General features: G+C 32.4%; 1 protein-coding gene across 2 annotated transcripts in view; it reads right to left on the bottom strand.

Annotated features, from left to right (window-relative positions):
• Positions 1–1,189: 1,189 nt before the first annotated feature.
• LOC129804444 (uncharacterized) overlaps positions 1,190–16,464 on the bottom strand; it is a 97,301-nt gene continuing 82,026 nt past the window's right edge. For both annotated transcript variants that reach the window (XM_055851755.1, XM_055851756.1), the window contains exons 5-10: positions 13,282–13,638; positions 7,204–7,702; positions 6,477–6,987; positions 6,255–6,414; positions 5,870–6,167; positions 1,190–2,559 (exon numbers count right to left, since the gene is read on the bottom strand). In XM_055851755.1, the coding sequence (XP_055707730.1) occupies positions 2,369–2,559; positions 5,870–6,167; positions 6,255–6,414; positions 6,477–6,987; positions 7,204–7,702; positions 13,282–13,638 (2,016 nt within the window). In that variant the 3' untranslated portion in view covers positions 1,190–2,368. The remainder of the gene's footprint in view (positions 2,560–5,869; positions 6,168–6,254; positions 6,415–6,476; positions 6,988–7,203; positions 7,703–13,281; positions 13,639–16,464) is intronic.

Genomic DNA, 16,464 nt, shown 5'->3' with positions numbered 1-16,464 from the left:
CTCAATTGGCTCTTTTTCAATTGGGCTACTATCTCATTCAGGTGGCTCGTGCAGTAAAAAAAATTGTTTTGAGAATTTTCACGTTTGGTTAACTCTGTTTATTGAAGAAAATATCTTCAAATTTGCTATGATTTCATTTATTTTTTATCGATATTCTGACACTGAGCTTTTATGTGAAATTTTCAATGATTTATGAGCATTGAGTATCTAAATTTGTTATAGGTTATGTCATTTCACTCCCAAATTTCTCGATAAGTCGGATGACATTTTGCCCCAAATGCCCAATTGAGAGAGAGTCTACTGTACAGAGGCTCATCAAGCGTAATAAAAAGTGAAACTATTTTTCACTTTTCCTTGTAAAAATTTTGCAGCTATTGTACCGCGCCTTAAACAAATTTGCTTGTAGTTCTTGTATTATTTCGGCGAACATTATGAAATATGTATTTTTAGATAGCTTTTAATGTACGATTTCGAAATATATCAGACTGATAAGTCAATTCTCTTTAGGAAAAAACTCGCCAATAGTGTTCAGTGCCTTTATGCAAAAACGTATGGAAAAATGAAATGTCGAGAGGCCCCTGCTACTGTATAAAAACTGAAGTGGAGCAATTTATGGTCTTTTCGTTGGTATTTGAAATCAGATTAGGCATGATAAAACGTAATGTAAACCTCTTTCAGATTACGAGAAAGGAATTTTTAGCATAAATGATGTCTTTAGTTGAAATAGCTAAAGACATCATTTGAAATGAAAGTTCATTATTTTTTTAAATAATAAGAAATTATTACATAGATTAAGGTTATGTTGTGCATAACCTTAAAAAAAACATGTAGAAAAACAAAATTTTAGAAAATTCACATTGGGATGCTACAATAGATTATTCTGGTATTTAGAATTAAAATGAAGTGAATTTTAAAGCGACCCGGAAACGGAAAAAATCTAACTTGAAAGAAATTCCATATGAACTCTAACCTAACTTTGCAACATAACCTCTCTTCCATTTGAGTACATTTCCCCACTGATTTGATGTCATCTCTTTTTTGGGATAAAAAGAGATCCTGAAAGAGGTTGAAAAGTGTGAAATTCTTGTCTGAGAACTTCATCACAGTAATTTGACTAATTCTTAATTAAAGCTGAGACCCTCGCATATTTGATGGGAAGCTTATTTTACGATTTTTTTTTAATTGAAAATTTTCTTGTTTTCTAAACATCTACACAAGTTTTTTTTTCACAATTCTGTTTCTCTTTCTTTTATTGTCAATTTCTACACAATAGTGTATCTTCATATCTCACAATTTTTAAACTTACCATGTCTGATTCACATTTTCGAAAAATTCAAAAATATTTTTAAAATTTGAATCAGTCACAGTTATTGGATATCATCTTAAATTAGTATTTAGTTGATTCTATCTGGTAATTTCTTTTTCGACAAGGATTTAACAAAAGATCATGGATTCATTTGCGACGATATGTCGTCCAATTACAATTTATAATCAAGTTAAAAAGTATTTACTTCAATCATTTTCAATCACCTTAAAGTACTTGATAGCAAGAATATTAATTATAATATTTCTATATGTATTTTTTTTGTTCATTTCATAAGAAGCATTTTTTTATCTTAATTTTTAGTGTCAATGGTTTCCTATATTCTTTTAAACACCCATTCTTTTAGAAAGAATGTGCATAGAGGCTTTGGTTTTCATTAAACATTACATTTTCTTTTTTTTATAACTAAAAAACAAATATTTCTTTATCTGGTAAACACTTCTCATCAATAATGTATTGTCTGACATCAAGGACACTAAAGTTTTGTTCATCATTTCCAAAATAAAAAGGATTCTATCATTCCCTTATTCACAATTCTCTTATTTGGTAATATATAATAAAATTTTCTTTCTACGAAAATTCACATTATTGTCCAAGTTTCTTGATATATTTTTTTCTTTCACACAATTTCTTTTTAGAAAGAAGGATCTAAACGTGTCTATAAAAACTCCTGTCCTGCATTTTGCTGTGTTTCTTTAAGAATTCACAGACTTTATTATCTTAATCAAAGGCATTGCCTATTATAGAAGTTTAGCTAAATATTTCAACATATAATATATAGTCATGGGATTCCAAAATAGAATATTTTTTTCTTTTTTCTTTAAAAAAAATTAACGATTTTCAATGAATAAATTTGTAGGTTTTGTAGAAAAATACGAGATATTTTCTTTCTATTTTCTTCTTGTTCACAAAAGATATGTCTTGTGGTGGGAAAAGGATGATATTGTATCTTTAGTAAGATATTGATATTGTATGTTTAACTAGGATATGGTTAAAGTTGAGTTACTGTCAGAAGAATGGGAAAGGGGCGGTGCGATAGAAATTCTAAGTGAAGTATGACCCAGCTGAATACTTTTGAATCTGCTGCATAATCCAGGGAATGTACCGCGGAACATTTGCATAGACACCAGGAAGCTTAGGGTGAGCACACATTATTCCCCATGAAACAATTCCACCTACAAACCAGCGATCTCTGTCGGTACTGTCGCGACAAAGAAGTGGACCACCGCTGTCACCTAAAGAAAAAGTTTTGTCCATTCAAAGTAATTTTAATAACAATAATAATTACGGAATAACATCCCACAGGGGAACTAGACCCTAGAACCTAGAGATTCTTTTCCAGGAAAGTTCAATGGTTAATGGTTGCGATTCGAATGCCGTTAATATTGGAAAATTTTTGATAACCTAAAGCGGATTCGAACACGAGACATTTGCATTATAAAAAGAAACAAAAAGCTTTACCACTTTATCCATTACGTATCCTGAACCTTTAATTTATTAAAACTGAGCATCATCGATTTTTGCCGGCATTAATTTCGATATCGATTTTGTGATAGGGTGAGGTGGTCAATTTCTTAACGTTCCAGTTTTTGGATATTTGATTTTTTTTCAAATTCTTAAGTATTTCTTGTTTGAAAGCAGATTATCTATTACTAATATTATATTTAATAAAATAGAATATATATTTGTTAAAAAAAAAACAAAATAAATAAATTTTGCAATTCTCGAAGAATTTGCGCATCCAGAAGCTGTTCATCTTGAGAAGTTAGCAGTAAACAATCACCACGTACATGGCACATTTTATGCCACCTTGAATACATTGGTAATTATTGGCAATTTCAGAATTGCAAAATCAAACAAATACTTTTGAGGACAAAGATTAATTTATTAAAAAAAAAAAGAAATTTAAAACCAATTTATTTCAAAAATTAAAGCTATTAAATTCTAAAACAAGTTCAAAATGGCGTGGGGAAAAGCGCGATACGCTCGTACACTGAGAGAAATCCGAAAAAATTAAAATAACATTCCTGAAATGTTAATTTTACCCTGCAATATTGATCCAAAATCGGTGAAAATATTACCCTTTTTAGGTGTATTTGGGGTTAAAGTTACCCTTTTTCATGTTAATTTTACCCTTAAAAAGGTGTAAAATTAACATTAAAAAATTTTGATATATTTTTACACCTAAAAAGTGTTAAAATTATGAGGAAAAAAGTTAATCGCACCCCCTTTTTTTCTCAGTGTAGAAGTCAATTGGTCAGAGAGATATAGACTCTGGGTTTTTTGGACTCTTTCTTAAGTCTACAATTTTTTTTTTTAATATAAAATAAGTAAGCTTTTACGGGTTAAGACTACTAAAACTAATATCGCTAAAATTTTTGACAACTCTTTTGCATCTTCTGGAACTCTAAGTACCCAAAGAAAGATATGTATGTTCTGGGGAAAACAATATTTTTGGATTATTTAGAACCGATAGAAATCCAATTCTTATGGATGATTATAAACTCTAAGTATGTCCAAATCTAGAATTTTTGTAGTATTAGCTTGTTTAATTCCTGATGCAAGATATTTTCGATCATAAAATCATTAAATTGACTTGCTGCAAATGTTATGGTCCGCAAAGTGTTAAACGTAGTTTCAGTAATAAGTAGAGCTGGCCAAAATATGCAAAAAAAAATCTTCGAAATATGCGACATAAAAATGCACGAAAAATCATAAAATATGCAAGAAAAATATGCATTTATTTAATTTATTTTTTAACCAAATAAGAATGTTTTGTAGAACTTTGACATAAAAACCTTTATCTATTGGAAATTTACTTTTTATTAGGATCTGACTCTAGTAATCATTTCACATATTTTATTTCTTAGAAGGAATTTTCGAGTTGGTAAATAGTAGTACATTTTAAAAATGCACTATTTTATTGCTTAAAGCAATATTTTTGAAAAATATACAAAATGACAGCTGTAATAAACCGAACTCGTAGTATGGCAAGATAACTTCAAGAAAACTTCAAACGCGTTTATCTCACAAATTGCTTTCTAGATTAAGATTTTTGATTTACTTAAAATAAATTTAGTATGTTTTTATTTTGAGCCAATAATAGATAAATATAAAACCAGTCGACGGATTGAATACGCTTTAAAGAGAAATTAAACAATGTTTGTTAATTTTGAACTGGTTGAATGAATACAACATTTAATAACAACAAATCTTATTTCAGTATTTGAAATTTAAAAATATGCTCTTTTAATTTTTCACTTCCTTTGTACAAATTGTCACAAATCACGCACAGCTCGATAATAAAACGGTTAATGCACTTAAAATCACGCACAGCTCAATCATAAAACATTGTATCATTGAGCTCTGCGTGATTTTAAGCGTATTGATCATTTTATGATTGAGCTGTGCGTGATGTTAAGCGTATTAACCGTTTTATGATTGAACTGTGCGTAATTTTAAGCGTAATACTAACCGTTTTATGATTCAGCTGTGCGTGATTTTAAGTGCATTAACCGTTTTATCATCGACCTGTGCGTGATTTTATGCGCATTATTAACCGTTTTTTTATTGAGCTGTGCGTGATTTTAAGTGCATTAACCGTTCAATAATTGAACTGTGTGTGATTTTTAGCGCATTATCCGTTTTATGATTGAGCTGTGCGTGATTTTAAGCGCATTAACCTGAACTGTTTTACGTGTGTGCTGTGCGTGTTTTTAAGCACAACCTGGACCGTTTAACGTAATGTGCTGTATGTGTATGTATACGTAATTTTGAACGTTTTATGTTTAGGCTGTGCATGTTTTTAAGCGCAATCTGAATCGTTTTACGTGCGTGCTGTGCGTGTTTTTAAGCACATGCTTAACCGTTTTATGATTGAGCTGTGCGTATTTTCAAGCTCAATCTGAACCGTTTCATGATTGACCTGTGCGTGTTTTTGAGCAGCCTTTAGCAGCTTTTTAAATAATTCGAGGGGTAAATGGTACTCTGCTCTCTGTGGGGTTCGAGCAGAAACAATTGAAACAGTAAAAGAAGTTTACTTTTCAGTTATTGAATATTGAAATTTTCTACAGATACAGAAATTACGATTTAGAAATAAAGTGCGTAAAACATTAGTTTTACATATGCATTTTGCAGATAAACTAATACATTCTTAAGAAATATTTAAAGAAAAAAAAACGATTTTCGACCAAAAGTGTTTGCTTCGAATTTGTCAATGTGGGTGATGTTAGCATCAAGTAGTGTAAAGGGATATTTTTATATAACTGGATTCCAAACTTTGAATGTTTTTTTTTACAGCTTTAGAAATTGTATTGGTTTTCATTTTACAAGAAAAAACATTTTTTTAAACAAAATTCGGAAATATGCAAAAATGCAAATATGCATTTAAACATGAAATATATCAAAATATGCATTTTTAAGTAGGGTCTATTGGAACCACAAGAGCCCAATTCGTGAAGATAAAGGGTCAAATAGGGCCTGAGAATGCTTAATAAAAACATGCAAATACATATTTTAGCCAGCTCTAGTAATAAGAAATCTTACCTTGACATGCATCCTTGCCACCCTCCTGATAGCCAGCACAAATCATTCCTTCAGTCACATTGAGCATCTCTAGCCACTCATTGCAGAGATCTCGATTGAGCACCGGGACTGATACTTCATTAACTGCTGGTTCATAGGAAGCAGAAAAGGCTGACCCAATCCCAAATTCCTGTGTATTCTTGTCTTCCTTTTTGCCCCATCCGATCACGGTGCAGTGTGTCCCGGGTTTAATCTCTTTGAGAGGCGGTGGGAGGCAGACGGGCAGAAGGTGCTCGTGGAAAGCCACGCGCGTGCTGAGCTGTTGACGAAGGTGTAAAATTCAATTTGATGGGTGGAAGCAAGAAACATGATTTGAACAGAATAAGAGGGAGGAAAGAGCTTTTACCTGAAACAGAGCAATGTCATTGTCATGAGCCACGAAAGAGTTGTAGAGTGGATGAGGTATCACCCTTCGGACTTTAACCTTCTGCCCATAGTATGTATGACTGTGGCGTCGTGTCATCCCTAACTGAATTGTCCAATCGTTTATCTTGCGGTTTGTGATGCTGTACAAGAGAATTTATTACAGTGGTTAACCATTGACTTCTATCCCAGGCAATTTACTCACTTTCCAACACAATGTGATGCTGTTAGAACCCACTGATCAGAAATGAGAACACCAGCACAGTAGAAAATCTCCTCAGGACCACCGAGAATAGCAGCCAAAAAGGGCCAATCTCCCGGGGAACTCTGTGTTCCTCCAACAATTCTCGTTTTTGCACTGAAATTCCTTCGTCGTTTGACTTTTCCGCATTCAAAATTGGAACATGTTAGTTCCACCACCGGATACATTGAACTTGGACAATTGGTGAATTCCTTCATAAGGTTTGTCTGTCGTTTCTGGTACATCCTCCACATAGCAGGAGTATCTTTCGTAGGTGTGACCATTGTTATGTTCGTTCCGATCATTTTCAATCGACTAGAATTCACTGAACTGTACCCAAGCATTGAGCAAATAGTTGTAGGAGATGTGGCTGGATCCCAATTTGAGATACAAGCTGGTGCCCATTTCTTTACATTTGCCCTATAAACTTCCAAAGTTCCACGTCCCAAATCCCCATTTCTCTCACTTAAGCGAACTATACGAAGAATAAGAAATTTCCAATCACTGAAACATTCAACCATTTATCTCTTTTTTGTTTTTTCCAAAGAAAATCCTAAACGCAATCAATTTTAATTATCCCATGTCATTTCCCTCATTTCCTTCAAGTTCACTCGATTCACTCTATTTAATTTAGAAAAGATTGAAGAGGAAGATCTACAATAATCATTTAGCAAAAAAAAGCCTCACTTACTGCAATTCCGCTCATCTTGTCCATAGGGACAATCCTGAATTCCATCGCAAACATGCTTCTGACTCATACATCTCCTCTCGCCACAGTAAATTGATCCTTCAGGGCAGAAAACACAATCTGATTCATCAGTCTGATCATTACAGTCAACATGTCCATCGCATTTCCATTCCGATGGAATGCAACGTTTCTTGTCACACATGAAACCCGAACATGTAGGATTTTGGGAACGAATTTTTGCCTCCTGAACTTCCCTAGAGCCCACACACTCATCTGGATTGTTAGACTCCGCAAAGAGGTGGCATTTTATATATTCTGGTAATTCTAGTCCAAAAACTTCGAAGAAAAATCCACAGCGTCGCATTGTTTCCGTACAGAGACTTCGACAAGGGGGGACAGTTGTCCCAGTTGAACTACACTTTGGCACAAAGAGGGAACAGAGCAGGAGGGTTACCAGTTCGTAGCATCTCACATCAACAAGAGCTTCATAGGCATCCAATTCCTGAAATTGTGATAAATGACTAATGCTAAGGGGGACATATTTCGATAGAATATGGTAAAATTTCTTAAGGCTTATACAAGTTTCGAAGGATAATCTCAGATAAATTGAGACACAAGACAGTGAGGCGCTTTTACGGCGTTATCACACTTGCACATTAAAATTTTAATGTGATTCACATTAATTGTCGCTTGTGAGCGTCCAAATATGTCATTTGTGTCTTTGAGTCACTTAATATTTGGGGTTTTTCTATTTATTGATAAAGAAGTGGACGTGGCCTGCAAAAATAAGTTTAAATTTACCTAAAGCATAAATATTTTTCACATTAAAAGATTAAAGAGAAAATCGCATTAATTTTTCGCATTAATGCTATAAAACAATTTATATCAAATTTTGCGGGCCAAGTCTACCTTTTTATTAACAAATAGATCAAATTTTGAATATAAAATGATTCAAACACACAAATTACACATTTGGACTCTCACCAGCGACAATTAATGTGAATCATATTAAAATTTTAATGTGCAAGTGTGATAACGCAGTTACGCATTCAAGAATCATTTGCTGAATTGGTATTGGTTATTTTATATTAAAAAAAATTGTATAGTTAAGAAAGAGTCCAAAAAACCCAGAGTCTATATCTCTCTGACCAATTGACTTCTATACTGAGAAAAAAAGAGGGTGCGATTAACTTTTTTTCCTTATAACTTTAACACTTTTTAGGTGTAAAAATATATCAACATTTTTTAATGTTAATTTTACACCTTTTTAAGGGTAAAATTAACATGAAAAAGGGTAACTTTAACCCCCAATACACCTAAAAAGGGTAATATTTACACCAATTTTGGATCACTACTGCAGGGTAAAATTAATATTTCCGGAATATTATTTTAACTTTTTCGGATTTCTCTCACTCAGTGTTCTTTGAAAATACGCAACCTAGTTTCTAGATAAATTATTTTTATCCCAAAAAAAGTCACAGAAAAGCCTAGAAATTTATTTAAAAATCGTAGAAATTATTATTTATTTCTTCTGAGTTCTTATAAGCTAATTAAAAACTTTAATTCCTATTTAGTAGGGAAAGTGCATGTAATTTGGGACAAGACGCATATAAGCATCAAAGTTCTAAGCTTGAAGTGCAATATTACCAATACATATTCAAGTTTGCTTTTTTTAAAGCTAATCATATTATGTTTAAAAATGAAAAAATATGTAGAGATGAATTTGACTGTAATTTTGGACACTTTGCTTGTAATTTTGGACAGTTAATCTGCCTCAATAAGATACACATTGTTGTGATTCTAAGAACCTAACTCAACAAGTTCTCTTCCTGTTTAAAAGAAAGAACTGTAGGATGTCCCAAGAAGTCCGGAAATTTTTCATATAATTCATTAAAGAGAGTTGACTTCAGCATTCCTCAGTGTCCAAAATAACAAGCTGTTATTTTGGACACAAGCAGTTCCCCTAATAGCAAGCATTATTGACAAGCAGTTCCCCTAATAGATTTTGTTATTTACGGACTTATTGAAGGATAAATCTTCTTAAAAATTTTAATTTTACGATTTATTTCCTAATAAATATATAGTTTTTTTTTTTGAAAATTTTGGTATGGGAGTCGATAAGGCAAATGGTTCATTAAATTCAAAAATAAAAATGAATAAAATTGATTGCTATTTACAATTTTTCATTAGACCAGTTAGCTCAAGCACACTGAGCATTAACATTTATTCAATGGACAAAATGAAAAATGAAAAGTTGCACTAATAATCCAGATTTTCCATCCCTATAAATCCCATTCTCAGCAACAGGTGTTCTTTTGCTCAATTTGACACTCATCCTGCATGCTTGTTCTTCCAGTTGCTTCTTTGGAAAAAAAATTGCTACATATTTTTTCGAAATATACGTAAAAAAAACTTTCAAATGATCTATAAAATTATTGCAGTTTTCTGTGGTTTTTTTGCTTAGATTTGTTTAGATGTCGGCGGTAAATGCTACCTAAAACTTCAAATGTACGATTTAGGGATGACAAATTGTATCGCGATGTAAAGACTTACAAAAGTTATATGAAGTTCTTCCAAGATGAGAAATCGTTATATCGATGGCTCAGAATAAGAAACGAATAACTCGCAAAATGCATACTTTACATGAAAGCAATTTGAAGAAGCTGAGATCTTGCATGCCGAGCAAAGGATTTCCAAGATTTGAAATCCTTATAACTTTAAGAATAATTAACTTTCTGGCATAATATTCATAGAGAAGGTAAAGGGTCCCAGCCCTATCGAACACTAAATGTTAACCGATTTCAATTCAGCTGAAAACATGTTAATTTTGCCATGTCCATATATCCATAGGGTAGCACTTTTTGTTTGAGAACTGCTAACTGTTCCCGTGCTGGAATATTTTTGAAAACGCTGCTTTTTCAACTAACTGTGCTCGCTTTGGTGTCAAATAATACCCAAAGGAAAAAACACGAATTTTGTAAAAAAAATTGAGTTGTTCGATTTATGTTTTGAGCCATCGATATTTCATCATTAGGCTTTTAGCTCCTGAATATACATACAAATGAGCTTAGAATATAATCTTAAAATCCCCAAAATTATGCAGAAATATTAACCCCTTGACGTATTAAAATATTTGATTGCTTTCTTATTATTCTTTTCTAGTTAATAAGTAATACTGATTAATCAAAATTTAAGTTAATATTCTTTGTGGTACTTTTAAAAAAATATTTCGTGAACTGGCGAACATATTTGGATCACAAAAAATGCTCAAGCATTTCTAATAAACATTAAGAGTATTAAGAAATTGAGAAAATAAGCTAATTTTGAAAATTTTTCTTCGATTGTATTAGCATCTGTGCTAATTGAAAACTTTTCAAGAGAGTTTTCGCTTCATTTTAATCACTTATTAGTGAAAAATAAACGCTGAATGAAGTATGTTGAATTGCAATTGTTAAATAATATAGGGTAACTGTACCAAATTTCCGTGTAGTTGCATGCAAGCGCCAAAGTCTTAAAAGTTTCGAAATCAAATATTTTTAATACAAATTTAATTTTGTTGTTTTTTTTTCTAAAATCATTCTAAATGCATTTTAAAATGAATAAAAATATAGATATAGCTTTGGGTAATATTTTGTCCACCTTCTCATAAGTTTCTTGTCCTTCCGGAATTCTTTCAAAATCCTTTTCACATCATATCGTTCGTGGAAGCAACATTTTTTTGTTTTTTTTTTGCATTGTATAATCTCTATTGTAGATAAAAACTAAAAATTTATGGAAATTTGAGGAACAAAAGAAGTAGCCGAAATTGCAAGCTGGCCGAAATTTGGTACAATTAGCATATTTTGTTTGCTAGAATATTTTGTGCTGTATAGAAGTGTATCGCACATTTACGTTATTAGTGACCTTTCGATGATTTGGGTGTTATGAGAAACCCACAAACAAAGATTAAATCAGATGAATACCAACGGGATATTTGCATCGTGAAGAAACCGGTGACCATCGGGGTTATAGGGCAGCTAAGAAAAATAATTATTTTTCCCAAGGCTTTCGGCTCAGACTCCGAGCCTTCCTCAGTGGTTGGGCGGGAAAGATCATTTCTTTATTTTCTCTTTTCTTTTTAATAATTCTTCTACTTACTCAAATCTAACAATTCCTTGCTTTGTCATAATGGTCCGTCTAGCGATTCACAGGGCATGGGATTTTGAGGGCACAGCACTTTAAATTCTAATATTGTGTTAATTTGGCTTCACTCTTTTTGGTCTCAATTCATTTGAACTTTGAACTAGTTCGCACAAAAATTTTTCATATTTTTTTTAAAAAACTCTTAAGGTAGGGTGGAATCACCACTTCTCGCCACGTATATTGAAGTCGTTATTTTTCACGATTTATGAAATAAATGAGCCGCAAAGTTACTTGTATTTTTATTGCTGCTATGTATAGAGTCGAAAAACACTAATTTTTTGTTTTGAATTTAAATGTTTGAGCATTTCTTAGAGGAATATTTTAAGCAAGTGCATCGAATCCAATATTTCTTACCAAATATAGTAAGTGTCATGAAACTTTTATCAAACATAATTTAATTTTTGAATAAATAATTTGCCTATTGAACATTTAATTACATTCGGCGAATACATAAAATTTGTATTTAGTTAGTTAATGTTTCATTTTATATAATTTTTATGTAAAATGAGGCATGGCGGAAAGTGGTAATATTTTAAAATTGATTCAACACCTGTCGCCATAGCTTTTCAATAGGCAACGCGAACTTCACATCATAGATTCTCAGTTGTCAAATCTAATTTGTTTACTTTCTGCAATAGTCTAATAATTTAATTTCTCAAATAAAAGTGAAGAAAAATCATTTGAAGTGAGTAATAATAAGGTGATCATGAGGAAAAAGAAATGCTGAATGTATTCTTTGCATATTATTCCTCAAAATAATCGAGTTTGAACTTTTCTAAGTGGGTGGCGATAAGTGGTTACAGAACTGGCGAAAAGTGGTAAAAAGTGGCGCCGAAGTGATTATTTTTGCATTGTTAATAAAAACCAGTTTTTTAGGTACTCCCGCGTTAAATTATTGGACTTTTGTTTTGAGGAATCTAGACTCAATATATCTAAGTAGCTTTGTGTCAAATTTGAGTTATCTGATAATAAGGGGTCAAAAGTTATAATACAATTAATATCACTTTTTCCTAAAAGTGGCGATAAGTGGTTACTCCACCCTAACAACAGATTCGAAATGTAGATAAAATTCTCTATCTAATTATGTAATAATCGAAAAATAAAAAATATCGAATAACGAAAAATTACCGCAGTAGCGTGAAAAATAGAAAACTATACTAATAAAATATATTATAAAAAAAAAGATTTTATTCGCTGGCAGGAACGCTTAAAAAAATCTCCAAATTTAATTACGATAACTCTTACCGTTTGGGTTGAAATTGGCAACCATTTATTATGTTCATATGCGTATATTATGAATCATTTTCCAAATCTCAACGTCATATTCATTTGATTAAAATTCCACTTTTGTATTTCATGGTTTTCATAGATTGTGATAAATATTCGTAACTCCATACACTTAAATTTAAAATAGGGAGGCTTATAATTGAAATATTTGAGCTCATTTGTTGATTTTCACACATATAATTGCGTATAATTTTTTATCGATAATATCATGTTAAATATTGATTTAAATCTAACTAATGAAATCGTATTATTCAATTGAGAAGTATAAATTTCAATGTACACTGGTGTCCCCTTGAAAAAACCACCCCTTGACAACCCATGATAGCATTAATCTTCTTGTCGATTATCGCGCGAAAGGAATCCTCCCCTCGCATCAGATTTATCTGTCGCGTATTTCACATGGGCCGATAAGATGGGAAAAATCGATTTGTCTGTATTATATGGTATAGAGAAAGGAATCAGAGACAGTGGACAAGTGTAATAAAATTCTTGAGATTCTACCATCATCCAACTAGAGAGAGAGAGAGAGAGGCAAATGATCCGAAGGACGAGTATAGGAAGGTGGTTGGGGATGAGAACGTAAAGAATTTGGACTGTATTATGTATACTTACAGCTTGTGCTTCAGGCTGTCCAAAGTGTCCAATATAATTGGGAAAGACGGTAAAATTGTAGGGAAGTTGGTGTTGCTGGCAGAATTTTACGATGACGGGAAGACAAACTCCAGGAGCGGGATTTTTACCACCAACAACACTCACTGAAGATTCCTCAGGACTATAAAGTGTATCAGCCCTTGTTGGTGTAATGATGGTCTTATTGATGAACTTAACAGTGGGATATGCATTGAAATATGCCGCAAGACCTCCAGCAATTGCCAAAAGTGCGATGGCATTGAGGAGAATTTGACATAGGCGGAATTTGAGAGGTCCTCGGAGGATGTATGAAGAGGAATTTTTTCTCCTGTTAATAATCTGTAGAGACAGACAAGATACACACAAGTTACTCACACTCTCTTGGGTTCACTTGAATACTTTGGGAAATGGCCCACAATTTTATCAAGAGTTGAATAAATCTGAATTCGGATTAAAGATTACATTTCCATTGAACATTCAGACATTAAATTAAGATGAAAAACAAAAAAAATGTCTTTTTTGATGTAAGCAGAAGATGGGGATCTCAGTGGCGCAATAGGCAAGATCGCTGGACTTAGGCGGACGATATCTCTGACTCGACTCAAAGTTGTGAGTTCGAGTCCTGTCCGGTGCAAAAGATCGGAATGTCTAGAAAAAAGACATTTTCACTGTGATAAAACGTAATATAATGCACAGCTTCTGCCCACAACAACTCAGCGTATTCTTAGCGCAAACTTAACGGATTCTTCCAACACGGGATACAACAGCAGCAATATAACATGATTACATTGTAACAAAGTATTCCGATACGATTAATAATAATAATAGCAGAAGATATTTTACTGTTTTTTTCGGTTATGGTAATATTTATTGAAAGCTGATTATTATTAAAGAATTATATATTTTTCAGAGAATTAGCATTTGATTTAGAAATTACGCACCGCCTAAAATAATTTTAGATCACGCCCCTTTCAAGAGGTAATTAGGTAGCGGGATCCTTTCAGCTCTGTCCATAAATTAAATGACTGCGAATTGAATGCTCCAATGGTGCCCAATAAATTGTAAATTATAAATTTGCAATTTTATTTAAAAAACATTTATTTTAAAAAAGCAATCTGAGAGAAAAGTTGCACATGGAAGAAATGCAGCTAATAAAATCCTGTTTTAAACCCACAAAACAGATTGTTAGAGATAGTACTAGTTTTCGAGATATTTTTGTTTAAAATTGGTAAAAAGTTCGATTTTTCCATGTTTTCTGACATATATGAGACTGCAGCGCCCCTGGTGTCAGTTGTACGAACTCCATATGTCAAAAGGATTATCAGGTATGTAAGAGAGAATAAACGTTCCCATATTAACAAATAAATCGGTTCAATAGAATCGGAGATATAGGCACCCAAGTATCAAAAAACGCGGCAAAAACGGTTTTGCCTAGATTCCAGGCGCACAAACAAAATGAAATCAAAATGATAAGTATTTTCGTAAATCATTTGACCCTAGGAACAGAAAAAATAGCATGAGGACCCAGGGACAAAAAAAAGTTTCAAATTGTTGCACAGTGTTACTGTGTTATCACAATTGCACATTAAAATTTTAATATGATTCACATTAATTGTCGCTGGTGAGAGTCCAAATGTGTAATTTGTGTATTTGAATCATTTTATATTCGAAATTTGATCTATTTGTTGCTAAAAAGGTAGACTTAGCCCGCAAAATTTGATATAAATTGATTTATAGCATTAATGCGAAAAATTAAATCGATTTTCTCTTTAATTTTTTAATGTGAAAAATATTTATGCTTTAGGTAAATTTAAACTTTTTTTGCAGGCCAAGTCCACTTCTTTATCAATAAATAGAAAAACCCCAAATATTAAAAGACTCAAAGAAACAAATAACATATTTGGACGCTCACAAGCGACAATTAATGTGAATCACATTAAAATTGTAATGTGCAAGTGTGATAACGCCATTAGAGGTCTTTTGCATAAATTTTCTTTATTCCAAAATTTAACAGGCTAAGAGTCAGCCTGAATATATTTGGGCCCTTAGGGCCTAAATAGACTCAGGCTGATCCTCGAGAATATTTAGCCTGTAAATTTCGGCAATAACAGATTAGGTAAAGGAAATTTATGTAAAGGACTTCTAATCGATGATCCTAAGCCCTCAGTGTATGAGGCTAAATATTACAGGCCAAATATTCTCGAGGATCAGCCTATGTCTATTCAGGCCCTTATATAGGTTCCCTAATATTTCGTAAGAACTTTTTAATTAGACTTCCTAAAATAATTATCAGTCCAAAAATGATAATCAGTAATGCATTCTTCAGGTATAAATTATTAGTAATTTAGTAAACTCAATTCTAATAAAAAGGTTTATTACCTTCGAGAATTTATGCAATTCTTTCAAATTTTTCATTAGGATAAATAAAAGAAATGAAAAGCGGGAGTTTAAAATTTTACCCGATGAGCGTTTAAACCACGCCCTAGTCATTATAGGCTCCACCCTTGGTCTAATTTTTATCCACAGTCCTGCAAGAAATATTTATCAAGTAAAAAAAAAACTATAGAATTTTCTTTTTCTGGCTATAATTTCTTTTTAGGGGATGAAGCTTTGATTTTTATTAGCGTAACTCTTTTAGTACCGCCTACAATTGAAATCGCGAGAAAACCGTATTTAAGGATGAAGATCATGCGGTCCTTATCAAGTCTTTTAATTGATGGAAATTCCTAAAGGGAACCTTTACTGTATTTTAATAATTCAAGTGTGATTAACCCATTCAGTCAATGTACCAGAAATACTTGAGATAGAATGTTCATATTTTGGGATTAGTTTCCTACAGATTAATAGATGAAATTTTTGAAAAGAATTTTTTTTATATCTATTATGGGGGCACGGGAAGCCCCTGGCAAACACACGTCTTAACGGTCACTGAATTTAAATTCTGCGCATTAATTCATTACAAACTCTACTGCGTTAGATAGAGAGTAACTATATCCAAGAAAACAAATTGGTATCTAGAATTCAAATAAGGAAAGAGGAAAGAGGCCAATTTAAACAAATTCGACGGGATGTCGAATTTTCCGTCCGCCATTTTATGAAAAATTTTGTATGACTTCACGCGAAGTGAGAAAAGAACAACAGAATGTATTCCCATCTATGTCGGAC

The sequence above is a fragment of the Phlebotomus papatasi genome, chromosome 2, assembly GCF_024763615.1.
Source record: "Phlebotomus papatasi isolate M1 chromosome 2, Ppap_2.1, whole genome shotgun sequence".
In the NCBI taxonomy this organism is placed as follows: domain Eukaryota; kingdom Metazoa; phylum Arthropoda; class Insecta; order Diptera; family Psychodidae; genus Phlebotomus; species Phlebotomus papatasi.
The sequence above is the reverse complement of the archived record's forward strand: the minus strand, read 5'-3'. Positions and strand labels throughout refer to the sequence as shown.